We start from the raw sequence: 27,886 nt of genomic DNA, 5'->3' as shown, positions 1-27,886 counted from the left end.
TGAGATCTCAACACGTTTTATTATATTGGCCGGAATGCTCTAAATTCATGAAAGCTTTTGAGAAAATCTTCAGTTCCCAACCCCTTAAAAAAGTGTGTTGAACCAGCAAAAAAGGAAAAAGGGAAGTAATGATCTGGACAGATACAAACAGCCTCTGCCCCCAGGCCCCGCCCCCGATGAGGCCAGAGGGCAGAGGTGGAAGCCCACACGTCAGGTCTCACAGCGAACAGAACCCAGAACCGAGGGCGTGGGTCGGTGCCTCGCTCATCCCCGCAGGCCATTTCAACTCCTAGGTGCGGCTACACATTTCACATGCATCGTGGGACGGGGAGACGTTATGTTTACCCCCCGCATGGGTCAGGCTACAGGTTTTCTAAGTACTGTGTGTGGCACTAGAAACTTCATGCTGTATCAAGTCAGTATCAGGTTAAGCTACTAGACTAGAATATAATAGATAGACGTTTACCGAAAACCAATATAAAATCTGGCCCAGAAAGACCAGAACAGAAATATGCCATTTTCTTGATTTAAGATGGTCAAAAGTATGTTTTTAAAAAGCCCCGCACACGGTGTGTGTGCAGGAAGCTTTCTGGTGCTGACGGCACGTGACCTCTGGCTGACGCTCTAGGAAGGTTGGGACACAGCTCCGCAGCGCACATGGAAATGGACTCTGACAGGCAGTTTCTTGGGTTTAGGAAGGACCGGATTCCAGGAAGAACTTCAGGGGGACGGACAGCAAGGCTAGGCCAGAGCCAGGAGGACGGAAGGCTTCGGGGCGCTTCTCAGCTTCTCCTGGACTTCGAATGTTGGATAAGCCACTGAAGTGTGATATCTACAGACGGAGGGAGAGGCGCTAAGACACGGAAGTGAAGAAAGGAAACACCAGAGAGGTCGCAAACGGAGCTAACTCAGCACACACCGGGCCGCCTGGCACAAGAAACAGCGGCTCTCTGAGTGGATTGTAAGTGACAGGAAGTGGCTGAGGCAGAGGGGCGGGGTGGGGGGTGGCCCCCTCACTGCTAAAGCTAGTTCTCTCCCTCCCCCTTTTGCATCTGGGCTGGGTCCTCCCCCTCCCCCTTTGCCGGGAGGAGGGGAGAAGATTCTGCCCGGCTCCGTGGAGTATTTTGCAACATCCATGACCTTTACCACTAAATGCATTACCCCCACCCCCTCGGCTGTGACAACCAATCGTATCACCAAGCACTGCCACATGTGCCCCGGGGAGCCAAACGGGCCTCAGCTGAGAACCACAGGGCTAAAGGGAGCCAGGCGGCCTTGAATGCCATTCTAAGGCACCAAGAAATGTGGATTTACTCCCAAGGCTATAGCGAGGTATTGGGGATCAAAGCAGGGAAACGGCAGCAGTTTATTCAGTCAGATCAATAGTGGCAGGCCGCCGCCGCGAAGGGCTGCCAGCACAGAGCTGTCCATGGGGACAGGACAGCCACGGAGCTGCAGCAAGGCCAGGCTGTGGGAGTGGACAGGAGGCAAATGAGAAGCATGAGAACCACTGATGGGCTGCCTCCCGAGCGCCCCCTACTGGGTTTCGGGCATCCAGCCTCCTGAATTGAAAGAACAAGCTTGTTCCCAGCCACCCAGGGCATGGGGCTTGGCTGTGGCAGGCCTAGGAAAGCAGGACAGACTTGAAGTAGGAAAGGGTATTGGGGGTCATCCCTCCAGCAGAGGGAACAGGGCAGTACTGGGCTGGCCCGTCAATGGAAACAGGTTTAGCACCCATTCCTGTGAAGTCTTATTTCCAGGAGCCATTTTGCTACAGGGCACAGCTGGGTGTGGGTTCTGCGAAAGTTACCACTAGTGGGCCCCCACGGGGATGGCGCCCACTTTCTTCCTGAGCCACAGCCCTGTGTAAAGAGGCCACTTATACAGAAGGGGACAGTCAACAGAAATACCGTTAGATGCCCCTTCCGGGGTAACCCTTTCTTCCAGAAATACCCGCCCCTTCTTACCTATATTATCCTTTTCTTTGCAAGAAATTGAATAGCAGCAAATTTCTCTATCCTGAATAGCAGACAGGTTCCTGTAAGAAGCAGAATGAAGAGCCTGCACTTAAACAGCTGTCACACTTACCGCCCCGCTCCGTTCTACTTGTCTTTGTCTGTCACTGAGCGGAAGGGTCACTGCAGGGACTCCCTCTCCGTGGCCAGTGCCTCTCCCTGGCCACGGAGAGGCCACACTGAGTGCTGCAGCAAAGCCACACAGTGGGGGGCGAACGGACGGAACAACTTACAACAGTTACCACCCGCCCCCACTCATGCGCAAAACATACATTTTCTCAATGAGCTGTTTCTCGTCCAAGGCGTTGGGAAGGTCTCTCTTGTTTCCGAGGACCAGCACCTTTAAAAGAAAGGAGATTCCGGGTGAACGGGACAGGAAGTGCCATCTGTGTGGGGGCAATGAGAACGCGACCACCCGCCGGAGAGGAACGCCTTCTGTGTAGTGTAACCGGCGGCCCGCTCACTCAGCTCATCACTCAAATCGCGTTAATTTCACTCCCACCACGTAGAGGCCTTTACAGCACGTGGCTGCCAACTTCTACTTAAACGGTGCCGCCTGTACGTGTGCCGCCTGCTGCTGCTGAACAAATCTTTGCCAAAACGTGATCTCAACCACCAAGGGCGGAGGAACAATTTCTAACCATTTTTTATCTGTAAGCTACTAATTATGTGAACGTGTAAGTGAGCTTTTAAAATTCAGGGCCCAGCCTATAGAGTGTCTCGTGTGGATATGCTGAGACGATGGGTAAATCTGGGGGCGGGATGAACACGCTGAGGCCGCTCCGGAGTAAACTGCTCTGAAAAGAGGGAAAGGGCAGAGACAGGCTTCCCACCCTCCCTCCCTCCCCCCTCCCTGCCCCCTTCCCTCCCAGGCCTGCCCTTCCTGCCTCACAGAAGCAAAGGGCAGGGGCACATATGACATACTTGGTGCCGTCCACACGCTAAGTCAGCGTTTCCTAAGAGCGTGAAGCTCTGGCACGTGCTAACAAAGGGCACCCCATGTCTACCTGGTCACACCCACTCCTTTCCTTAATATTCCCCCCCCCACCCCCCCCGTGTGGACACTCACGGAGTCCTTTGTAGGTCCTAGAGTCTTATTCACACAAAGGCCGAGGCAGAAAGCAGGGCGCTGGGAGCTCTCAAGAGGATGTGACACCACAGGGGTCGGGAGCCCAGCTGAACCTCAGTGCACTTGGTCAGCTGCCTTCCATTCCCGGCTCTCACCCTCCTCACCCCCGCTGAAGTCCTCCAGGCTCTCACGCTGGACCTGCCTGTCTCTCTAATGCTGCGTCACGGGCATCTGTGACCAGCTGTTGGTTCTGGGGTTGCCTGGTCTTCACCCCCTTCCTACATTTAGGAGCTCTCCCACCTTTTGAACCCCCCCCCCCCCCCCCATTAAAGCTGCTGCTTCTGTAGATTTCCTTCCCAGCATTCCTCTCTGCTGGAGCAGGGACCCACGGCCAAGGGCAGCCGCCTCCTGCTCGGGTAACTGGGAGCCTCCCGGGGCCGAGGGAGGACGACTTGACTCAGGCGTGTACACCTGGCTTCTGCTGTGGGAGGAAAAGAGCAGCTTCAAAGGCCGACAGACACGATTCAAAACCTGGCCGTGCGACATGCCAGCGGCCAGGCCACCCGAGCGCTAACCCGCGCGTTTAGGGCGGGTCACACCACGCGCAGTGGCTGTGAGGGCAACTCAGGTGCTACACCCCGAGTCTGACACCCACGGACCTGCGTGAGGCTGCAGCTGGTCCTCTGCCAACACCTCCACCAACGGCCTCGGCCAGGAAGCAGGGAGGCCTCACACCTTCCCTCCTAGCCCACGGCCACCTCCCTCTCCGCACAGCCATTTGCCAGGGCAACCTCCACCGCTTCCCACCGCTGCTCCTATGGCCCCTCCTGCCACCTCAACCTGTTCTTAAACTGAAGCCAGAAGGACCTAAACCATCTGATCATTCAGGGCTGAGGTGGCTCCGGCTGCACAGGGTTTCAATGAACGGCCAGGGAGGAGAAGAAACGGCACCGCGCCCGGGACACGGCAGGCGCTCAGGCAACGTAAGCTCCGGCTTTAACAGACGGCACGGCGCTGCCCTCGCCCGTAGAACGTTAGCGTACAGTAGCGAAGGGATGACAGCAAGCGTCATACTCACTGGAATCCCCTGCAGCTGTGGTTTATCTAGAAGATTATGGAGTTCGTTGCGGGAGGCTTCTATCTTTTCTCGATCTGCAGCATCTATCATGTAACTTAAAACACACAGCGATCTCAATATGCCATATTCTCTGATGGTCACAATTTACACACAGATTTTTACTGTTAACATTTATACTATTGAAACTGTTCATCAAAATAAAGCCCTGAGGGGGGGATGGGGAGAGATGGGAAAGGGTATAGGGGGATACGTGGTGATGGGGAAAAAAAATAAAACCCTAGATAAAAAGCTCAGCACCCCAAAATATTTTTAAATAGACCGTCTTAGGAGTTAATACATGATAGTAACAGAATTATATTCCTTAGCGCAGGGATGCATAAACAAAAACATAAGACTCTCATTCTATGATTGGGTATTTTAAAGTCTCATGTTAATGAATTACCCTAAGAACGACTATTACTACTGAAAATAAAAACACACTTTTGCTTGAAACCTAAATTGACTTGTTCCATTTTCCCACCCATTGGCCCCTCACCCCGCCCCCGCCCCCAAAATGGGCTTTTAGAAGCGGCTTACACGATGGCATTGACCCCTCTGCAGTACCGCTCCCACATGCTCCGGAACCGCGGCTGCCCGCCTATGTCCCAAATCTGCAAGCAAGACAGACACTCTCAACACGGACACTTCAGATCACGTGTGCGCGCAGGAGGGAAAGACCAGGCAGACACGCTCATTTCCACAATGAGCCACATCCCTCCGAAAACCTGAGCTCCAGCAAGCTCTGAATCTCAAGTTCCTGGGGCCCCTTGTAAACTTGAAGTTCACATTTAAAATGTCACACTAAACACCTAACAAGTTCTGCTGAGCAAAGATTTAGTTTTCTATGCAATGACTGTTTTGCCTGTTTACCAATAAAGTTCCAATATTGAAAATACAGTAGTCCTCCCATATCTGCAGGGACTATGTTCTGAGACCCCCAGTGGATGCCTGAAACCACGGATAGTATCGAACTCTTTGTTTTTCCTATATGTACATGCCTATGCTGACTGTAATTTGTAATTCAGGCACAGTCAGATGAGCAACAATAACTGATAATAAAACAGAACAATTGTAACAATTATAAGTGACTGAAGGGGAGTAGCGTATATAGTGTGGATATGCCAGACAAAGGGACAATTCGTGACCCGCGTGGGACAGAGTGGGTGGCACAAATTGAAGCTTATGAATTGTTTATTTCTGGAATTTCCCATTAATATTGTCAGTGATTGACAGTGGGTAGCTGAAGCAGCAGATAAGATACATACATATACTGTATATCCCTTTGACACAACACTTTTAGAATCTCTAGAATCACGCATCATCCAGATTTGAATGCCAAGACAGAAACGGTTCATGCAGAATCTATGAATGTTTAACTGACTGGGTATATACATGAATGCCTAATTGTTCTTAATAATCCCGTAAATAACATAGGCAACCTTCCTACCTAGGTGTTTTTCTTACATACGTTAATTTACCATATGAAAGCCCACCCCCAATAATGCCATTGTTAGGCCTACTATTCCAGATGATGGGCGACATAGGGGCCCCCGTTATGGTATTTATCCTCAAAAGGCTTCCAGCTCAGCTGCAGGCCCTGGGAACACCATGAGGAGCATCTGCATGAGCAGCGAGGAGCTGCCTCAGATGAGCTACACGAGGAGCGGGGCGACCAGCGTCCGTGAGCCCCCGAACTGGGGAAAGGCCACAAGGGCCAGGCCATAGGAGCCAACTCCCATGAGCCACTGAACCAGCCAAACCAAACCCCCAACTAAAACGCGGCCCACAGTTCAGGCTCAAGCTGATTCTGAAAACAAAATTATGTTCAATTAGTAAACTTTCCATTTTTATAGTTTCAATTTTAAGTCTTAGAAGTAAAGAAAGGGAAAACTGGTTACCATATTTGCTGCCCCAAATATACTAACTTACCAATATTATAAGAGAGGACCATTTCCTACAGACAACTGTTCAGCAAAGAACTGATACCACGTTCCACATCCTCTGAAGAGGAGTGTTTGTTCCCAGGACCACCCACACCCAAGAGCGGCGCTGCCAGCGCTGCTGGTGCTCTGCGGGCACTCGCCCTGCAGCTCTGAGAACGAGAGAAAGGACATTCTTACACCCTGGGCACAGGCCACTCGTCAGCTCAGAACTGCAAACACTCACGTAAACAGTCAACCTAGAGGAAATCCCTGCTGCACCTGCTGCCGACCTGAACGGAGGGGCAGGGGTGACGTACCTTTATGGTGACGTTGCCTTTGGTCACCTTCCTCATGTTGAAGCCCACGGTGGGGATCATGTCCTCGCTGAACTGCCCTGACTGCGGAAGAGAAGACCCGCGTTAGAACAGCACTCCCGCCTCAGCCAGCGCCGCTCTGTGCCACCCCAGTGAGGAGCTCGCTTCAGGGTGGGAACCGGCCTCACGGCCCCAAGTCTTCCTTTCTTTCTTTATAAACATATTTTATTGACTTCAGAGAGGAAGAGAGAGGGAGATAGAAACATCCATGATGAGAGAGAATCATGGATCGGCTGCCTCCTGCATGCCCCCCTACTGGGGATCGAGCCTGCACCCTGGGAATGTGCCCTGACCAGAATCGAACCCAGGACTCTTGAGTCCGCAGGCTGATGCTCTATTCACTGAGCCAAATCAGCTAGGGGCCTAAATCTTTCTCTATAAATATACTAGTGGCCCGGTGCATGAAATTCTTACACATGAAAAGGGAATTAATTAGAGGAAATATTTTAATATTGCTATTTGCCCTTTCTCTATAATAGAAGTGTCGGAGATGAAAGAAAATTAGTAAAATGTATATAAAAATCTCCCTCCTGTCAGAGTCTGGGGTGGGCTGTGGGACCCAGAGTCAAGTCCCCACTCACCCCTGCGCACCTCGAAATCGCGTGAGACCCAGACCTGGCCGGCCCCACCCCCGTCAAGCCCTGCAGGGCGGGAGGGCGCAGCCTCAGATCCCCCAGCTCCAACACGGGGGGCGTGGCCTCAGGTCCCCCGGCCCTGGCGCGAGGACCATGTGCATATTAGCTCTTTTTATATAGGATTTTCGTTTATTTCAGAGAGGAAGGGAGAGGGATAGAGAGTAGAAACATCAATAAGAGAGAAACATGGATCGGCTACCTCCTGCACGCCCCCACTGGGATTCAAGCCCACAATCTGGGCATGTGTCCTGATTGGGAATTTAACCATGACCTCCTGGTTCACAGGTTGATGCGCAACCACTGAGCCACACTGGCTGGCCTTCCAGTACTCATTTTCCTAGTTGTTAGCATGATGATGCCTTATAGTCTCTAATATGTGGACTTTCTGGTAATAATATTGCTCTTGTATACTGGGGATCGAGGGTAGGGCAAAAGTAGGTTTAGAGTTGTTTGTATGGAAAATACAATCCTATATAATAAAGAGGTAATATGCAAATTGACCAGCATACCCTCACAAAGATGGCTGCCTACAACCAGGCTGGCAGGGCGGCTAGTGAGGGACAACCAAATGACTGAACAAGCAGGCTGCATGGAGATTCATTATACTGTACCACTTAGACAGCAGCCCTGGCTGTTGAGTGTTGTCCCAGGCACCTAAAGGTCACTGGTTTGATTCCAGGTCAGGACACATGTCTGGTTTCAGGCTCGATCCCCAGTAGGGGACATGCAGGAGGCAGGTGATGGATGTTTCTCACATCAATATTTCTCTCTCCCTCTAAATGCAATAAAAAATACTAAAAGAAAACATTAAGAGCCATAAATATTAATAATACTGAAAGAAAATCCATAGAAGAAAATCATAGAACCAAAAGCTGATTCTCTAAACCACCATGCGTGGCCCCCAAAGAGGAGCACACAGGCTGACCGCACTCTGCACAGAGAGCAGGTGCCAAGATGCCACGGCCACCGGCACCTCCAAGCGAGAATGACCGGGGAGCCGGCTCGCTCTGCACCTCACGCCCTAACCCCGAGAGACAGGACGCCCGCGGGAAGTGAGCGGACTCACTCGGATGCCTCGCTGTCACCCCTTAACCACTTCTGCTTCCCGATCAGCTCCACTTCTCTGCGGGAAGTCAGACAGAGCGGCTTTCTGGGCTGGGAAGAGCCTAACTGGTGATGAACATCTCACACGATCCCCGCGTCTGCCTCATCCTACTTCCCGGGAAACAGCATCACTGCTCCCGGACGCTGCACGCCCACTGGTGGCCACTCAGGCCTGCAATGAAAACGCCAGAGACACCACTGAGAAGCTACCCAGAACCTGCCTCGTAGTTTAGACTGGAACCCACGACTCCTACTGCTGCTCAGAACCTTCAAGTGTCAGGAGTGAAAGATCCTCCACATGTCACCCAGGATCCAGTGCGTCATGCCAGGTGACAGCACGCACGGCTGGTCCCTGCTCTCCTCTCTACCTGGAGGATGAAGGAAGCTGCCAGCACCCCCCCTCCCCACGTGAACCAAACAGGCAGTCCTCCTGCCTCACCTTAGAGACTAGGCTAGGAATGCGCCACAGCAGTAGTGGAAGCAGGAGAATGTCTGTGAACACAGCTGGGGTCAGCCCTGGAGGAAGCGAGCTGCTCCCCATCAGGATCCACTGAACCTGGGGTCGTTTATTAGACTGTGCTGCCTGCTTGGAGCATTCTTCAGCCTCATGGGTTTGCAACCTCATCCACAGTGAAGTGAATGGTGTTATGCTGCTACCATCACTGTTATTATTAACTAGAGGCCAGGATTTGCAACCTCATCCCCACCGCTAACAACATCATGTGGATTGCTTTGTGCTTACTAGCACTGTTTACTTTTTAAAATATTAAAGTTACTAATTCCCTAACCTCAATTAAGATGGGACTTTATGCCACCTTTAGCTCTGTTCACACAGCTGTAACACCTGCTTCCACGCCGGCCAGCTCCTCTGGCAGCAGGGGCGTGGACAGAAAATGCCACCGCGGACCACGTTCTGTGTCACGGCCGAGTCCCACCTCCGGCTTCCCTGGGTGTCTCTGAAGAAACACTCAGCATCCATTAGCCCATCAGCGTGACCAGCACTGCTTCACACTGAAGCTCAGCTCTTCAATGATGGGCAGTCCTGAAATACTGAGTCACTGTACACTGCTCAGGTTCCAAACGGCAGAGCCTTCTCGATGCTAACATCATCATTTATTCAGTAGCTGCCTATACCCCCACTTGTTACCACCTAGCGGGGAGCTTGGCAGGCATTTGGAGCCCAGGAAGAGCAGGAGCAACAAGGATGTTTTCCAGTTAAATGCGACCACTGCAGCAAGACGACGTCACTGTTATTAGCTAGGATACGTGTCGCTGACGTAGACTATCCTATCCTATATAATAAAACCCTAATATGCAAATTGACCAAACGGGGGAATGAACGGTCGCTATGTTGTGCACTGACCACCAGGGGGTAGACTCTCAACGCAGGAGCTGCCCCCTGGTGGTCAGTACGCTCCCACAGGGGGAGAGCCGCTCAGCCACAAGCTGGGCTCATGGCTGGAGAGCGCAGCGGCGGTGGTGGGAACCTCTCCTGCCTCTGCGGAAGTGGTAAGGAGCGGCGGCAAGGAGCAGCAAGCCAAGTGGAAAGGAGCAGTGAGCAGGTGGACGGTAAGGAGTGAGGGGTCCCTGACTGCGAGAGGGAGCAGGCCAGGCTGAGGAATCCCTCCCCCCCCCCCGCCGCACGGATTTCATGCACCGGGCCTCTAGTTAATAATAGTGATGATAGCAGCACAACATTGTTCACTTTACTGACCTCATTTTATAGAAAAGGAAGCTTGAGGTCAAGGTCCCAAGGTCACGCACAGCTAAATAATGGCCTAACTGGGATTTGAACCCAGGTGTCAACTTCAAAGCCCCAATGCCACTTTCTACGCAGTGGAATACTCCAGGCGCTTAGGGTGTTGGTGATAGGAAGCAAGGGTCACTATTTGTGCAGAAGCTTGAAGTGAACGTTAGCTTGTTCAACAGCAACAACAAAATACAACTTGATGGTCAACTGAGAGGTCGCAAATAAATGCGAGGCTCGTAGTCTACAGCGGCGGTCGCCAACCTTTCGGGCCTCACGGGCCACCAGTGGTCCTTGGATGACTGGTTGGTGACCACTGGTCTACAGCATGTGCAGTAAAATGCCAACTCAGAGCAACCAGTCTCTTCTAGCCAAGCCCAAACTAGCAACTACAAGCAAATTTACCTCCAGGAAGACACACCAAACAAACAGCAACCTTTGCAGTAGGCTGCCCCAGACATCCCAGCACACCTGTAGTGGATACGGCCAAGGGCTGTCTGTGATTTTAGTTCCTTTCTCCCTGTGGCAGAAGCCCTTATCCAGAATCAGAGTTTGGTCCCGAATGCCGGGTCCCTGTCCTGGGACTCAGGAACCTGCCATTCCCTGGGAGCGGAACTCCCACTCGCTGCTCACTTGAGTGCGGGGGGCCGGGGGAGGGGCATCTCACCCCCATCTAACTGGAGCACAGGCTCCCAGCCCTAATCCCCAAACGTCACATCACCCACAGCGGTAACTTGGATTGAAACCCAAGTCCTAGGACCTTTGAGATGCAAAACACCTGTCAAAAACTCTGGTCTAGACCAGTGGTCGGCAAACTGCGGCTCGCGAGCCACATGGGGCTCTTTGGCCCCTTGAGTGTGACTCTTCCACAAAATATTGACTTCTGCGCATGGGCCATGAAGTTTCTGAAGTATGGTAGCAACCATCTCAGGTAGAAATTATAGTTTAACTTTAAAACCCTGTTTGGCTTATGTACCTATTAGCTTTGTTTAACAATGGACAGGTTATTTTGATTTTCTGAATTATATAAATCATCCCATTCGACTAAATGCCTTATTGATTGTAATGTGAGTATCCCATGGGTTGTGGTCATACTGGTCTTAGAAAGCACATTTTCCTTCACCTGGGAAGGACAGCAGTTATCCCAAGGTCCGAGGGCTCTAGACCCAAAACAGTAATTTAGAGAACATGCCCAAGTTTATCGCAGGTTACCCAAGGGCTCTAGACCCAAAACTGTAATTTAGATAACATGCTGCTTCTGCTTCTGTAAACTGCTTTTTGCAAACTAGGTTCCTCATTCCAGGCCGAGGGCTCTAGCTAATGTGTTTGACCCCGAGACCCAAAACTATAATTAACATGCTTAATTCTGCTTCTGTAAACTGCTTTTTTGCGAACCAGGTTCCTCATTCCAAACCCTGGGATGTAATCAATACCTTTGTGATTTTTGCCTATATAACCTTGGAGCTGTGACCATCTTGTTACTATGAGATTTGGGGAATGGCCCCTCATAGTCCCGGATTGCAATAAATGTGACTCTTTAATTCAACCTCTTGAGGTGTCCTTCTGTGATTCGCAGGGTACATTACAACATTTCAATCGCACTGTACATGGGAAGAGCCACACTCAAGGGGCCAAAGAGCCGCATGTGGCTTGCGAGCCAGTTTGCCGACCACGGGTCTAGACCATCTTATAAAATGCAAGTTTCTGGGAGGAAATCCTTATTGAAAGGAAAAAACAAAACAAACCTTAGCCACCTTAGCAAACAAATTTACTAATTTCAACTGTTAAGTCACTGACTGCTAGACAAGTCTTAGGGTCACCTGCTTTTGGCGTTTAATTGCATAAAGTCTGTAAAATGAATTTGGGACTGTTGATGTAATGTCTTGTGCTTTGCTGAAGGTGTGTTTCTTAAAATAGAATATTTAAAATCTATAATAATAAAAGCATAATATGCTAATTAGACCGGACATCATTCCGGACGAAGCCAGTGCCGGAGGGAAGCCAGTGCCGGCAGCCAGGGGAAGGAAGGCGTACTCTTGCATGAATTTCATGCATCGGGCCTCTAGTATGTTCATAAAAATCAATCTAAGGAATGCTGGTTGTTTGCCTTTTTTTGTTATTGGAAATTGAGGTTTCTAGGAGTTTAGAATTCTAGTTAAATTGGAAAGGAATTGTATGGTTTTGGTAATAGGATGTATAAGGTGTGGAAATATATTTTGAAGGGAAAAAAGTGAATTGTTCTGAAACTGGTTGTTTCTGCCCTAGCTGGTTTGGCTCAGTGGATAGAGCATTGGCTTGTGGACTCAAGGGTCCCAGGTTCGATTCCAGTCAAGGGCACATGCTCAGGTTTCGGGCTCGATCCCTAGTGTGGGGTGTGCACGAGGCAGCCAATCAATGATTCTCTCTCATCATGGATGTTTCTATCTCCCCCTCTCCCTTCCTCTCTGAAATCAATAAAAATAATTTAAAAAAAAATAAAACTGGTTGTTTCTGAATGGGTAAAAAGGTGGGTGAAAGTTGTAGGAAGGTAAATGAAAGCTATAGGTTGGTAAAGAGAAATCTTGAAAGAAGTTATATAAGTGTGCAGGCTAGTAAGCCAGGACAAGCAGAATAGGGAAACTGAGTTCAACAGCAGCCTGCAGCCTAAATCCCATCTTCCCTAAACCAAGGACACTTCATAGTAAATGACTTGCACTATTATTCCTCAGGAGCAAGGGTAAGTAGCTTAACCCGCCAGGCGCCTAGCAATGGACAATCAGTCGTAGGTGGGACTCGCCCCCGGTGACCTCTCCCCCTCGCATATGGCTGGTCATGTGGTTTGGACCCCCGACCTCTCCTCCCTGGAGATAAGGTCTAGGCCTCAGTTGGATTCCAGCTCCAGGCCCAGAAAAGCAGCAAACCAGCCCCTGCAACGTCAGGGCCAGCGGCACTGAATAATGTCCTCCTGGCCCCAGTGCCGGCCAATCACCAGTGGGGACCACAACCTGAACGTACACACCTGGAGGGCTGTGAAGATTCTATAAGAGCTTTCCCTGGGCCCCCGCTAACACCTCCGCCCTCAACACCCTTAGGAAGGCCCTAGCTCAGTGGTTCTCAACCTTCTGGCCCTTTAAATACAGTTCCTCATGTTGTGACCCAACCATAACATTATTTTTGTTGCTACTTCATAACTGTAATGTTGCTACTGTGATGAATCGTCATGTAAATATCTGAGATGCAGGATGGTCTTAGGCGACCCCTGTGAAAGGGTCGTTCCACCGCCAAAGGGGTTGCAACCCACAGGTTGAGAACCGCTGCCCTAGCTGGTTTGGCTCAGTGGACAGAGCATTCGCCCGAGGCCTGAAGGGTCCAGGGTTGGCTCCCAGGTCAAGGGCATGCATCTCAATTGCAGGCTGATTGTTAGGCCCTGGTTGGGGTGCGTGCAGGAGGCAACCAATCGATGTGTTTCTCTCACATCAATGTTTCTCTCTCTGTCTCTCCCCCTCCCTCCCATGCTCTCTAAAAGTCAATGGAAAAATATCCTTGGGTGAGGATTTAAAAAAATACAAACAAACAAACAAACAAACAAACAAAAAGGCAACCCTGAGGATGGAGGACCCAGTGCTCTCTCCCTGCCCCCCCTCCCTGCCCCAGGCAGGGTACCATCAGCTTCCTCACTCCCAGCGCCAAGGGCCCTCCTAAGCCCATTTCTTCTGGGAATTACTTTTTATACCTGTGACTTACCCAATAAATGTCCTCTGACAAAATACAGTAGCTGTCAGAAGCGACCTTTGTGGGCACTACCTTAAGAACGCCACATGCGGGAGGGCCCGCCGCTTCCTGTCCGTGTCGCGGTGCTGCCTGAGCACTCACACTCACACTCACACTCACAGCGGACCGCGCCGCGTGGGTCTGAGAGCAGACACCCAACCGCCCACCCGGAATATGAAGACTGAGCCCCACACTTTGTCTTTCAGCCGCACGGTGCAGTGATCAGCAACGTAGCCTGACAAGAAAGGAAAAGGACACTGAACCCAGCTCTCACACGTTCCCCCCGCACCTCAGAAAGTCCCAGAGCAGCTGTCCCGGTGCCAGGCGCTGTCTTGGGCTCACACTTCCCTCTCAGCAGAAAGACACGACACGAAGCCAGAAACAGGCCTCTTCAACCAGAGCAAAAGCTCCAGGGTTGCGGGTGAGTGAGCCCGGGACTCTGCCTCAGTCAGGCCGCCTGGAGGCCTGGTTAGGACCACAGAGGGCAGCCTGCGCCCTGGGCACAATGAGCACCCGCACCACAGGGAAACCAAGCAGCTCGGGCAGGCGAGGAGCAGAGAGCAGCCACTGAGTCCTGCGCACAAAACGCCGCCGAGCAGCCAGCAGCAGGGAGGCAGGCTGAGCCCAGCAAGCTGGGAAGAGAACACCCCACAACCCGTTCTTTCCGGGAGAAACCAGGCTGGTTTTCAACGACTTGTCTCACTACATCTACTGCGGCTCCTGCTCCGCCTGAGGGTAAAGACATGCATTGATGGCATTTTAATGCACAGTTTGGGTCACTCTGTATTCAAATTCAGCATCAATGCCCTCCCCAGCAGCATCCCGTCAGCATTCACTGCAGAGTACGTGCTGCCCCACAAGCCCTTTCTCTTCTAAACCCATCCCCCGGCTCCACCCCATATCCGCTACTTGTTGACCAAAAAATCATATTCCCTGCCACTCACTCAAATCCTTAAAAAGGTCTTAGACTACAAATTCCTTTTGCCCTGCACCTGATCCAACTGCTAACTTGTACCCATTCTACTTCTATAACAACACTCGTCTTCCCGGCAGTCCTTACCCTCCCTCTGTCTCTCAGCCAGACAGACCTTTGTAATAACCTTGTAATCGATTCCCTTCCCCACAGGCTCTGCACTGCAACTAAACCCACCCTTTGAAAGCACAGGTCTCCCTTCAGCCCCTGCATGAAGACCTGCAGTGGCTCCCCATGCCTGCAGACCCCGGCTAGCCATGGCCTTGCGGGGACGGATTCCATCGACTTCTCCAGCCTTTCGTTTTCTCCTTCATCCAACACAATTTCTTGCCCTCAACTATGTCTTTTTATTTTTTTAAAGGTAGCCCCTGACTCCTTTCGCCCTTTTTTTGGGGGGGGTGGGGGTAGGGGGAGGTAAGAGAGATAGAAACATCATCAATCAGATGCCTCCTGCATGCCACCTACTGGGGATGGAGCCCGAAACCCGGGCATTGAGCCCACAACTAGGGCATGGGCCCTGACTTGGAATCAAACCTGTGACCTGTCAGTACATGGGATGACACTCAAACAACTGAGCCACACCTGCTAGGGCATGAATCAATTTTTATAATTGTAAACGATACTCAAGTCATACAATTTAAAAAATTCATATACTATAGCTTCAAAAATGGTCTACTTGGCAGACTTTCTTAGACTCTGATTTCATAAAGAATATTTTTTTAACTCCCTACACCATGCCAAAACAGCAGATCACATGGAAATATGTCAGAATTCTGGAAGATAAACTCCTAACGCAATCCACCAGTAAGTTTAAAACTAATCAGACTGTGATAGCTAAAGGAAATGAGGTTTATTTATATGGCTTGATTGCAAAGTTTACTTCTTAAAACATTAAATGCAGAATCAGAGCAATCCTATCTAATAAAAGAGTGATATGCAAATTGACCATCACTCCAACACACAAGATGGCCGCCCCCATGTGGACACAAGATGGTCAGCAGGGGAGGGCAGTTGGGGGTGACCAGGCCTGCAGGGGAGGGCAGTTGGGGGGGGGGGATCAGGCCTGCAGGGGAGGGCAGTTAGGGGTGACCAGGCTGGCAAGGGAGGGAAGTTAAGGGTGACTGGGCCAGCAGGGGAGGGCAGCTGGGGGCGATCGGGCTGGCAGGGGAGCAGTTAGGCGTCAATCAGGCTGGCAGGAGAGTGGTTAGGGGCAATCAGGCAGGCAGGCAGGCAAGCGGTTGGGAGCCAGCAGTCCTGGATTGTGAGAGGGTGCAAGCTGGGCTGAGGAACACCCCCCCCCCTGCACAAATTACGTGCACCGGGCCTCTAGTTTATATATATAAAAGCCTAAGCGATCAGTTGATCAACCTGTTACTATGACGTGTACTGACCACCAGGGGGCAGATGCTCAACGCAGGAGCTGCCCCTGGTGGTCAGTGCGCTCACACAGGGGAAGCGCTGCTCAGCGAGCTTACCAAGAAGCAGCAATGGCTCCTCCCTGGCCGCCTGCTGCTTTGCACACTACTACATCCCTTGGGGGGTGTCGGACTGCCGATCCCTGCATCTCCTGAGGGGTCCCGGATTGCAAGAGGGCACAGGCCAGGCTGAGGGACCCCACTGGTGCACGTGCACCGGGCCTCTAGTTATCTAATAAGATACTTTTAAATACTGCTGCTGTATTTCACTTTATCAACAAACTAAATATGTTTTGCCCTAAAAATACCAAAGGACAAAGTTCTTAACTAAAGTCCAACTTTATATATAAATCTGTTCAGAAGACCTTCTTAGCGGGAATGCGTTTTCTGCAAAGTGGCCATCTGATATGAAATAGACTCACATCCTTTGACCCCAGCCATGCCAACTCTGGCACCCATCCTCAGGAAATGCAGATTGAATTGATGTACAACCACAAAACCACGGATACCGATGTCCAATAATGAGGAAATGATCAAATATATTGTGATATATCCACAAGAGGTGCCGTAACAAATTATGAAGGCATTCAAAACAGCTTTACTCTCTTCTAAAATTTATAGGGACCCACAAAAGACCCAACTTGTCAAAGAAGTTCTGAGAAAAAAGAACAAAGCAGGAGACATCACATTTCCTGATTTCAAGCTATACTATAAAGCTATAGTCATCAAAACAGTAATCTGGCATAAAAATAGGCAAACAGACCAATGGAACAGACTCGAGAGCCCAGAAATAAACCCAAGTATGTGCGGTCAACTAATACTTGACAAGGGAGCCAAGAACACGGTCTCTTCAATAAGTGATGCTGTGATAAGTGTATATTCATCATATGTGTACTCACATGTAAAAGAATGAAGCCCATGTTTCACACCGCTCACAAAAATGAACTTAAAATGGATTAAAGCTTTAAATGTAAGCTTGAAATCATAAAAGTCTGTAAGAAAACAGAAATGAAGCTCCTTGACATGAGTCTGGGTGACAGTTTTTGGATATGATACCCAAAGCACCAGCAACAGAATAACAAATTACCCAGGGGGACTACCTCCAGCTAAAAGCTCTGCACAGCACAGGAAACCGTCCACAGAGTGAAGAGACAACTTACGGAATGGTGAAAAGTATTTGCAAACCACGTATCTCATGAGGGATTAATACCCCAAATATTAAAAGAACTCATACAACTCAACAGCAAAACAAAACAAAACAACCCAACAGCTAATAAGGCAATTAAAAACAGGCAAGCCTGGCTGGTGTGGCTCAGTGGTTGAGCATGGGCTTATGAACCAGGGGATCACAGTTTGATTCCTGGTCAGGGCACATGTCCGGGTTTCGGGCTCGATCCCCAGTGGGGGGCGTGCAGGAGGCAGCCAATCCATGATTCTATCTCATCATTGATGTTTCTCTCTCTCCCCCTTCCTCTCCGAAACCAATAAAAATATACTTAAAACAAAACAAAACAGGCAAAAGACCTGAATAGACAGTTCTCCAAAGACATATGAAAGGCCAACAGATACATGAAAAGCTGCTTAACATCACTAGTCATTAAGGAAATGCAAGTTAAAACCACAATGAGATATTGATACTCAACCTGTTAGAATGGCCATCATCAAAAAGACAAGAAATAACTAATGCTGGCTTGGATGTGGAGAAAAGGGAACCTCTGTGCTCTGTTGGTGGGATTGTAAACCAGTACAGCCACTATGGGAAACAGTATGGAGGATCCTCAAAAAATTCCAAATAAAAGTACCATATGATCTAGATATTCCACTTCTGGGAAAAGACCCAAAGGAATGCAAACTAAGTTATAATAAAGACACCGCACCCCCACGCTCTTAGCAGCATTAGTTATGGTAGCCAAGACATGGAAACCACCTAAGTGTTCTACTGATGGGTGAGTGCACAGAGAAGTGTGGTACATACAGAATGACCGTTACTCAGCCATAAACAATGAAGACAGCCTACCATTTGTGACAACATGGATGGACCTTGAGCGCATTACGCCGAATGAAATGTTAGACAGAGAAAGACAAATACTGGAAGATCTCACTAAATCTGAAAAACAAAACAAAACAAACAAAACCCCCCAAAACACATAGAAAAAAAGATGAGACTTGTGGTTACCAGACGCAGAGGGTGGGAGGAGGGAGAATTGGAGGAAGGTGGTCAAAGGCACCAACCTGCATCTACAGGGTAAGTCGTGGGTATGTGATTCACATACAACATAATGACACCAGCCAACACTGCTCTCGCTGAGGGGAAGCCTGAGAGCTCTCATCATAAGGAGAACTTTTTTCCTTTTCTTTCTTCCTTTTATTGTTCTACTAGAGGCCCGGTGCACACATTCGTGCACCGATGGGGTCCCTCGGCCTGGCCTGCACCCTCTCGCAATCTGGGACCCCTCAGGGAATGTTGGACTGCTGGTTTTGGTCTGATCCCTGCAGGTCAGGCCGAGGGACTGCACTGGTGCACGAATTCGTGCACTGGGCCTTTAATGTGCATATAAGATCTTTGGTTAATCTCTTCCCGCCTCCCCACTTCCCTCTGAGATTCATCAGTCTGTTCCATGTTTCCATGCCTGTGCGTCAAGTGTCTGCCCCCTGGTGGTCAGTGCGCATCATAGCTATGGGTCGAATGGTTGGATGGTTGCTTAGGCTTTTATAGATAGATAGGAGAACATGTTAACTGAACCCAAAGTGGTAACCATTTCACAATGCATGTAAATGAAACTATCATGCTGTACGCCTTAAACTTATACAGCGATGCATGTCAATTATTTCTCAATAAGACTGGAAAAAAATAAACAGTGCCTAAGAAATGGAAAAAGTGGTTTTAGATGTAGAAAAATGCACACACTGTAACTAAAAGAAAACAAGTCAGGATACACACATGAAAGATGGTATCATCTCAAAACGTAAAAAGGGCGTTTCGATGCACACATTTACAAAAGACAAAAGAAACTACTCTGAAATGTTGACAGTAGTCAGCCTTGGATGGTGGGGGTAGGCGGTGTCTTTTACTTTACATGATTCTTTTTAAATGTCTACTAATGGCATTTTGTATCCATGGTCAGTGACCATCCACTTTATCTTGGAGAAACTTGGAAAGTGCTTTATGGTGTGAAATGTCCCAGGTCAGTATTTAAATACACTCTTGTACTCGAACCGCTTCCCAGTGAGAACATGGGCTTTGGAGGTGTGGGGTCTGCTGGGAAAATATGACGGGACAGGGAGGGGTAAGGGACCCTGGAGAGAGGCTCCCTGGCAGTACCTCAGGCTCCGCAGCTCGAGCTGTTAAAGACCCCCCCATGGAAAGGCTGGTGTCCCAGCAAAGGTTCAGACTTGTTCAACTTTAGAATGAGCCACAGCAAATTTTCATTAAGAACTATTGTGGCCCGGCCGGCGTGGCTCAGTGGATAGAGCGTCGGCCTGCAGACTGAAGGGTCCCAGGTTCGATTCCGGTCAAGGGCATGCACCTTGGTTGCAGGCACATCCCCAGTGGGGGGTGTGCAGGAGGCAGCTGATCAATGTTTCTCTCTCATTGATGTTTCTAACTCTCGATCCCTCTCCCTGCCTCTCTATAAAAAATCAATAAAATATATTAAAAAAACACACCAAAAAACAACTATTATGGCCATTCTTACCCCAAACAATGAAATAATGCTCTCCAGACTCGTAAGAGGAGCATATTTACATATAAAGAGATTTTTAAGGATTGAGATCTATAATTCACAGCTCTGTGATTCTAACCTCAACTGGATCTGCAGAGGCAGACGGGAGAAGCAGAAAGTGCACTGGCCCTGGGTTCCAATGTTCTCTCTACTCATTAGCTTTGTGTGAGGAATACTGGGTCTCCTAGCTACATCTATAGAATGAGGGAAAATTAGACCACTTAATTGAGGTTTCTACAAATTCTTAAAAAAATAATTCCATGCCCTGGCCAGTTTCTCCCAGTAAATAGAGCATCAGCCCTCGGACTGTAGGGTCCTGGGTTCGATTCCCAGTCAAGGGCAATGTACCTAGGTTGTAGGTTCCTCATCTCCAGTTGGGGTACCTGTAGGAGGCAGCTGATTGGTGTGTCTCTCTCACGTCAATGTTTCTCTCTTTCCCCCTTCCACTCTCTCTAGAAATCAAAGGAGGGAAAAATATCCTCGGGTGAGGAATAAAAACAAACAAGCAAACAAACAAATGATTCCAGGTTAATATTTCTATAATCTTCCCAAATATCTCCTTTCCCTAATTCTCAGCAGTAATAAACTTTTCATTGGATTAACCTTTGTGGTATAACACTTCACAAAATTGTAAACAAAATTTTATACTATTCATTTAAACAATACACAATGTCTACAAAACTTAACCTATAACATTTTGGTAGATCCTGTTAAACATTTCTTAGCAACTATCCTATGACCCATCTCAAACCTCAGTTAAAAATAATGATTGCTCAACATACATTACACATATAGGGCACATGACGTATTACGCAATAACTGCCAGCACATTTAGCAACGGGCAGTCTCGTCCCCAGCACCATTCAGAGCGTTACAGACCAGAGGTGTCTCTTTTCCAATGTCTGAGACAAGGGAACACCGTGTGCATCAAGCGCCTCTACACGAACAGTAGGTAAAATGACGGCATTTCAGTTTTAAAACCACAGGAATACGCATTCTAGGAGTGAAACTCTCTGTAGGTAAACATTTCAGAATGAACCAACTCCTATATATAAGTATGTCAGCTTCACAAGCCATTTGAGTAAGTTAAATAACACCTATTATATTTTATAAACTTTTAAGACAGAAATACAGCCAAATTTTAATTTGATGTTTACAAAAGATTGATTTTTACCCAAAGAAATTTGCCTTCACCTGAAGCTTTTCATATTTGAGAAGGTACTTGTTGAATCTGAGTAAAAGTGACACAGTGCTCAACACATATGTATTTTTGAGGCTATAAAACAAACATTTATACAAAATACATAAAGTTTATTTTTTCAAAAAAGATAATGCAAAATTTACTATTTTGGATGCACTTTCTATCTAAAATTCTGTAAAATCACTGTTAATTACTAACCTTTTCCTCCCCCTCAATATAGTCTATGTCCGTGGTCGGCAAACTGCGGCTCATGAGCCACATGTGGCTCTTTGGCCCCTTGAGTGTGGCTCTTCCTAAGCCTTAGGAGTACCCTAATTAAGTTAATAACAATGTACCTACCTATATAGTTTAAGTTTAAAAAATTTGGCTCTCAAAAGAAATTTCAATCATTGTACTGTTGATATTTGGCTCTGTTGACTAATGAGTTTGCCGACCACTGGTCTATGTGAATCACAGATTAGGTTCGAGTCTGAGGTTTAAAAAGAAAAAGCATGTCATTTACGGAGGTTTCATTTTTCTCCCAGCATCTTACCCAACAGTCAATAGTCTAATCTATAATAATAAAAGCGTAATATGCAGATTGACCAAACGTTCAAACAGCAGAATGACCGTCCAGACGACCACACTATGACACCCACTGGTGCCAGGCCAGCCAAGGCAGGTGTGATGCGATTGGTTGGGGGCCTGGCCATCGCCCCATGACCTCCCTGCACACGGAGGCCCAGGCCACCAGCTGGTGGGCGATTAATCCGGGGGCTCCATGATGGTCCCAAAGAGGGAGGCCCAGGCCACCCATCCACAGGCTGTGGTGGGTGGGCGGGGCCTCCCTCTGAGGTTGGGGGGGATTGATGGGGAGCCCCTGCCAGGTGGGTGGGGCCTACCTCTTTGGGGCAATCCATGGCAGGGCTCCCAGACTGTGAGAGGGCTCAGGCCGGGCAGAGGGACAACCCGCCCCCCACCCCCGCCCCGCCCCTGCAGTGCACGAATTTAGTGCAACCGGGCCTCAAGTGTTAAAATAACAGTGGAACCACTGGTGCATTCTGAGTTCAACAGCTTTCCAGAAGTTTTGCTGTTGTTAAAAATAATATAATTTTTTAAATGGGGGTGGGAGGGATGTGATGTAATGGGATTACCTGCCTCATTCCATAAATCCACTACTGCAGCCCACAGCTGGACACACAGATTCAGAGAAGGAAATGACCCCAGGTAATTCCCTTCTCAATGTTTCTGCATTAAAGGGCTGCACCCACGACAAGTAATACCCACAATCACCATCGACCTAGCGCCTTCCGTGGGCAGCATGATGCTAGTCACGTCACGCACGTCATTTCATTACCCCTCAGAGCAACTCTGTAAGAAACATATTATTATTATTATTTTAAATATATATTTTATTGATTTTTTTACAGGGAGGAAGGGAGAGGGATAGAGAGCCAGAAACATCCATGAGAGAAACATCGATTGGCTGCCTCTCACACTCCCCCCCCCCCCCCCCCACTGGGGATGTGCCCACAACCAAGACACATGCCCTCCACCGGAACCGAACCCGGGACCCTTCAGTCCACAGGCCAACACTCCATCCACTGAGCCAAACCAGTTCGGGCAAGAAACATATTATTATCTCCACTTAGCAGGTGAGAAAGCAACGACCGAGAGGATACCAGGCTGCAGAGAGGCAGAGCCAGGTGCAAACCCAGGGCTGCCTGACTTCACAGGCACGCTTTCTTTTAAGCTGCGCTGTTGAGTTCCTCGAAGATTGGCTCAAGTTTTGTTGAGATTTCCCAAACATAACTACTGCCCTGCAACAAACACACTGCTTGTAGCCATACACCTATCTACACTATAAATTAATTCAGTCTTGTCAAAAGGATAGGCTGTACAAGGAGACTCCAAGTCTTAAATACAGGACCATCACAGAATGTCCCGTTAACTGAGCTCATAGGCACCCAGGCTGACCTTTCCCGCAGCACATTAAAGTATATAAAGTCCTGCCCTAGCTGGTTTGGCTCAGTGGGTAGAGCGTCAGCCTGCGGACTGAAGGGTCCTGGGTTCGATTCCAGTCAAGGGCACATGCCCTGGTTGTGGGCTTGATCCCCAGTGGGGAGTGTGCAGGAGGCAGCTTATCAATGATTCTCTCTCACCATTGATGTTTCTCTGTCTCTTCCTTCCTCTCTGAAATCAATAAAAATATGTTTAAAGAAATGAAGTATATCAAGGTCCTAACAGGGAGAGTTGGTCCGAAGTTGTCCTCATGAATTTTAGTGGTATTAGAGATGCATTCCACCCTGCTGCACCTGTTGAAACATAGTCATCTCAAGGGGGAAAAATGATAGTACAGCAAGAGGCCGATAGGTGAGCTTGTTTATACCGATATGCAACATTCTTCAAAGGAAACTTGGACTTGTGCTCATGCCTTCCCTCCAGTCTTACTCATCCTCGCTCCATTAGTGCGAGGACTCACAGCCACATGTCGCCTGTTTTCTGCAATGAGGGAGCCGCGTTTGCATCACTCCTGCAGCCAAACCAGTTGGACAGCCAGCCTCCCAGTAAGCGAGGGCTCCGGCTGTCATCCCAGAGGTGGAAGGCGCGCGGCCATCTCTCTGGAGTCATTCCCGACTCGGCCCGCGGGGGACAAGCCCGTGCGGGCGGGCGCGGCGAAGACTGAGTCACGGCAGCTCGTGGCCTCTAAATAAAGACCGACGAGGCCCCTCCTCTCTTATTTCTTCCCGCAACCGGCCAAACCCCGGAATCGGAGAATCGCCCTGGCACGCAGTCGCCCCCGAGTCCACGCCGCGCTGAACAGGGGTTCCCGGGGCGACTCCCCTCCAGACACCCAGCCCCGGGCCTGGCATCAGCTGGGTCCCCGCCCAGTGCCTTCCCTCCTCGGGGAAGCGACGCCCCCACACCCTGTGGGTCCAGGTAGCTAACTTTCTGCAGGTCCGTCGCGCCTCCCCCCCGCCCCCCGCTTGAGGACAGGAACCCTGAAAAGCAGAGCCGAAGGAGGGGGCACAGGGGCCGAGCTGCGCGCAGAGCCACGGGGAGCGCGCACCGGGCGCTCGGTCCCGAGCGGCGCCCGGACGGAGCCTGTCGATTCTCCTGCTTCTCACGGGCCGGCGGGCTCGCCAAGTCCCACCCTCCGGGACAGTGGCAGGCCGGGGCGAACCCCTGGGCCGCTCCCCCCGCAAGACAGCTCCCGGGGAACCCCGACCCCCCCAGGTGCTGTCACGACCCGACGAGCCCAAGTCCGCCCTCCCCGCGCCCCGACCGCAGCGCCCGGCACGCGGGACGCCCCCGACCGCCCCCCGCGCGGCCGCCGGCGGCCCGACCCGGCCCCGGGCGGAGGGCGGCCCGGGCGGCGCTCACCGCGATGACATTGACGAAGGTGGTCTTGCCCGAGTACTGCAGCCCCACGAGCGTCAGCTCCATCTCCTCCTTCCAGAAGAGCGAGCGGAACCAGTCCAGCAGGCGGGAGATGAGCGCCAGCATGGCGGCGGCGGGCGCGGGGCGGGCGGCGGCGGCTTCCACGCGAGCGGGCCTCGGCCCCGACCCCCCAACGGCTGCGGGCCCCGGGCGACGCGGGCGGACGGACGCGGGCGGCGGCGGCCGAGCCAGGAAGCCGAGCGGGTCATATGACGCGCCTCCCCCACGCCGCCCGGCGCCGGCGCGCGGCAAGAGCGGCGAGGACCCGCGCGGGGAGCGGCCGCCGCCTGCAGCGCCCCCTGCCGAGGCCTCCGCGCATCCCGGGCCGCCCGGCGCTCCTTTCCACCCCGCCCTCCTTCGTGTTGTTTACCAGCAATTCATTGTTGTTGTTGTTTTTAAAAATATATTCTATTGACTTTTTACAGAGAGGAAGGGAGAGGGATAGAGAGTTAGAAACATCGATGAGAGAGAAACATCGATCAGCCGCCTCCTGCACACCTCCCACTGGGGATGTGCCCGCAACCAAGGTGCATGCCCTTGACCGGAATCGAACCTGGGACCCTTCAGTCTGCAGGCCGACACTCTATCCATGGAGCCAAACCAGCTAGGGCATAATTCATTGTTTTTAAAAAATGTGCTTTGATTGATTTTTAGAGAGAGAGGAAGGGGGGGGGGATAGAGAGATAGGAACATCGATGAGAGAAGAACACCTCCTGCAGGGCCCCTGACCGGGAATCGAACCAGCAAACTCTTGGTTCCCGGGACGATGCGCATCGGCTGAGCCACACTGGCCGCCCTCTCTATGCTAGACGCTCCCGCGGCGGCGCCAGGAGCACTGGCTGCAGGAGGCTACGTGGCTGGAAGGACGGGTTCTGACCCCAGCTCCTCTGCCATCAGCTGTGTGACCCGCGCAAGGCGCTCAGCCTCTCTGTGCCTCGTGACCCGGAGGGGAAAGGGGGTCGTCCGCCCAGGATGGCGGCGGGGAGTGAGTGGGGCTCCGCACGGGGCTGTCCGATGGCGCTGGCAGCGCTGCCCTCGTAAAGGCTGTGACCATCGTTATCGCCGGGAGCACAGGCCCGTCCGCAGGCCAGGGCCGCGCTGCTCACCGGGGGCCGGGGGTGCGGATCCCCCTGGCCTCTGCTGGAGCGGAGGAGGCCCGTCTGCGGGAGTCAGTCCTCGGGTGAGCAGAGCCGGGGGGCGGGGAGGTGCACGCCTCGCCTTGAACTCTGTCTAGAATGAAGTTAAACAAACGGGCTCGGGATCACGTGCTCCAGGGCCGCCGGCGGCCAGGTGTCAAGGTCAGGCCTCTGCGCCGGGCATGTGGGCGGCGAGGGCGGGCGGCAGAGAGGACGGACCACGTGCTCCCTCCGTGGCTGTTGCCTAAGAGAAGCTTCCAGGGCCCCCGGCTGGTCATCCTGAGACCGACCCGTTTTACCTCCAGAAAACAGGCCCAGGCAGGGACATCACAGCTGGGAGCTTATCCCTAACCCACCCTAACCCTAACTAACCCTAACCCTAACCCACCCTACCCAACCCTAACCCACCATAACCCTAACCCTAACGCTAACACTAACCCACCCTAACCCAACCCACCCTAACCCACCCTACTCCTAACCCACCATAACCCTAACCCTAACCCCAACCCCCCTAACCCAGCAGAGTGAGCTTGGACCTAGGAGCCAGGAGGTCACAGTTCCATCCCGGTCAGGGCACAGGCCCTGGCTACGGGCTCATGCAGGAGGCAGCTGATCCATGGTTCCCTCTCATCACTGACGCTTCTCCCTCTCGGTCCCTCTCCCTTCCTCTCTGGAATCGATAAAAATACGTAAATAAAAGGAGAGCGTGGGCCTCAGGAGAGAGGAAGCAGTTAGGGCGTCCCTTTTAGGACAAACGCGCCTCTTTCTTCTGAAGCTGAGCTCCAGGCCTCACCCTAAGGAAAAAGTAAGATGTTTTAAGAAGCGACAGAGCTCAAGGGTGGGAAGCTCTCGGTGCAGCGAGGGTGGCGCCCGGCGCTGGGCTGGGAGGAGGCGCCCCCACGGGGGAGGAAGTCCCCGTCCTGCCCGGCTCAGCCTCGGGGCTCCAACCACCCGCCCGCCCTGAGGGAGCCACTTCCCTCTGGGCTTCCGCTTCCCCGTCAGCAGGGGGTTTGGATGAGATGAAACTGCTTGGGCTGCCCTTTCAGAAGGCGAGGACATCACCGACAAGGGGGGGCACAGCACCAGCCAGAATGCTTTGAGTCCCCACTACCTACTAGGCACCAGACTCACTTCTCCTCACAACCATCTGCTGAGATGGGCAACATTGTGCCCATTTTCCGGACAGGAAGACAGAGGCCCCGAGATCTGAAGAAGTCGCTCAAGGCCACACAGTGGGCACGCGGAGAAGCTCAGACTTGAGCCCAGATCTCCCGACTCTAAGCCGACAGCTCACCGTTTCTAGAAAGGGCCTGGTTTACCGTCCGGCTTCCTAACCCCGCGGTTGCAATGCCGGCCCCACAGCCACAGAGCCCGAGCAGTTTCACCTTGAGGTGTTTGGGGGCGTTTCCCCGGCCCTGCGGCTGCTCTGGGCAAAGGAGAAGCGACCATCCGGAGAGTCTGAAGCCCAGAGGCCTGCGCGCAGGAGGCAGAAGCCGAACAAACGTTTGCTTTGCTCTCAGCGGCGTCCAGGCTCCTGAAACTTCGGCCAAAGCCAGACTCACTCCATTCCCTGCCTCGTGCGCTGGGCGTGGGCGCAGGGTCAGGGGAGCCGATCAGAGGCCGCGAAACCGGCAGCCAGTGACCTGGGAAGCAGGCCGAGCCCAGGCACAGCCATCCTCCCTGCCTGGGGGTGGCTTCCCGGGACCCAGGCCCAGGCCCAGGCCACCCTCCGCGTGGCGTTGCCTTCGATGAGCCACTGACTGGGATGACTTGCCATCAGCGGCCGCTGCCCCCATCCCAGCAGGAGGGGAAATGCAGCCGCCCACTGGCCCGTCCATCCCCGGAATGTGCCCGAGACAGACCTGCGCTGCCCACGAATGCCCCGACTTTCCCTTCGAATTCACCCCGGAGAGTCGTAAACAAGGTCGTGGCGGGCGGAGGCCTGCGGGTGAAGGTTCTACGGATTCCCCTGGGTGTCCGGCCACACACACGTCCTAGACCTAGCCGCTGCCATGAGCCGTGCCCGTGCGAGGTGCTCCCCAGGTGACCGGGTTAGCTTGCGCGCCCCGGGGAGTGCAGCCACGCCACTGCCGGCGAGGGCACCCCGTGCTGAACACCCGCTGTCCGCCATGGCAGTCGGGAGCCCCCGCGGCCATTTCAACCGAAGTCACTCACGTGTCCGGTTCTCGGTCACGCCAGCCGCATTTCGGGTGCTCACAGCCCCACGTGACAGTGGCTGCCGCGTGGAACAGCCGGAGGGCGGACATAGCACATCACGGCGAGGTT

The 27,886-nt window shown here is 51.6% G+C and overlaps 1 protein-coding gene across 2 annotated transcripts; it reads right to left on the bottom strand.

Moving 5' to 3' along the window:
• Nucleotides 1-24,662, bottom strand: ARL8B (ADP ribosylation factor like GTPase 8B). 2 transcript variants are annotated; one of them, XM_036333375.1, is made up of 7 exons: nt 24,408-24,662; nt 6,441-6,521; nt 4,739-4,812; nt 4,163-4,256; nt 2,288-2,355; nt 1,968-2,038; nt 1-853 (listed from the first exon to the last, which is right to left on the bottom strand). In XM_036333375.1, the coding sequence occupies exons 1-7, from the start codon at nt 24,528-24,530 to the stop codon at nt 783-785; spliced, it is 582 nt and encodes a 193-aa protein (XP_036189268.1). In that variant the 5' UTR covers nt 24,531-24,662; the 3' UTR covers nt 1-782. The 2 variants fall into 2 exon arrangements, with proteins under 2 accessions (XP_036189268.1, XP_036189270.1); XM_036333377.1 differs by having other exon boundaries at nt 1-832; nt 24,408-24,659.
• Between the last annotated feature and the right edge of the window lie 3,224 nt (nt 24,663-27,886).

Source organism: Myotis myotis, unplaced genomic scaffold, assembly GCF_014108235.1.
Source record: "Myotis myotis isolate mMyoMyo1 unplaced genomic scaffold, mMyoMyo1.p scaffold_m19_p_13, whole genome shotgun sequence".
Lineage (NCBI taxonomy): Eukaryota > Metazoa > Chordata > Mammalia > Chiroptera > Vespertilionidae > Myotis > Myotis myotis.
Note: the sequence above shows the minus strand (reverse complement) of the source record. Positions and strands in the feature narration are given on the sequence as shown.

Bases quoted from the DNA above. Each gene is read 5' to 3' on its own strand.
- ARL8B (XM_036333375.1), bottom strand. From the start codon at position 24,530: ATGCTGGCGCTCATCTCCCGCCTGCTGGACTGGTTCCGCTCGCTCTTC. The intron at 6,522-24,407 runs GTGAGCGCCGCC...TCTCTTCCGCAG, and splicing joins CCTTCGTCAATGTCATCGCG to TCAGGGCAGTTCAGCGAGGA. The intron at 4,813-6,440 runs GTACGTCACCCC...TCTTGCTTGCAG, and splicing joins AAGGCAACGTCACCATAAAG to ATTTGGGACATAGGCGGGCA.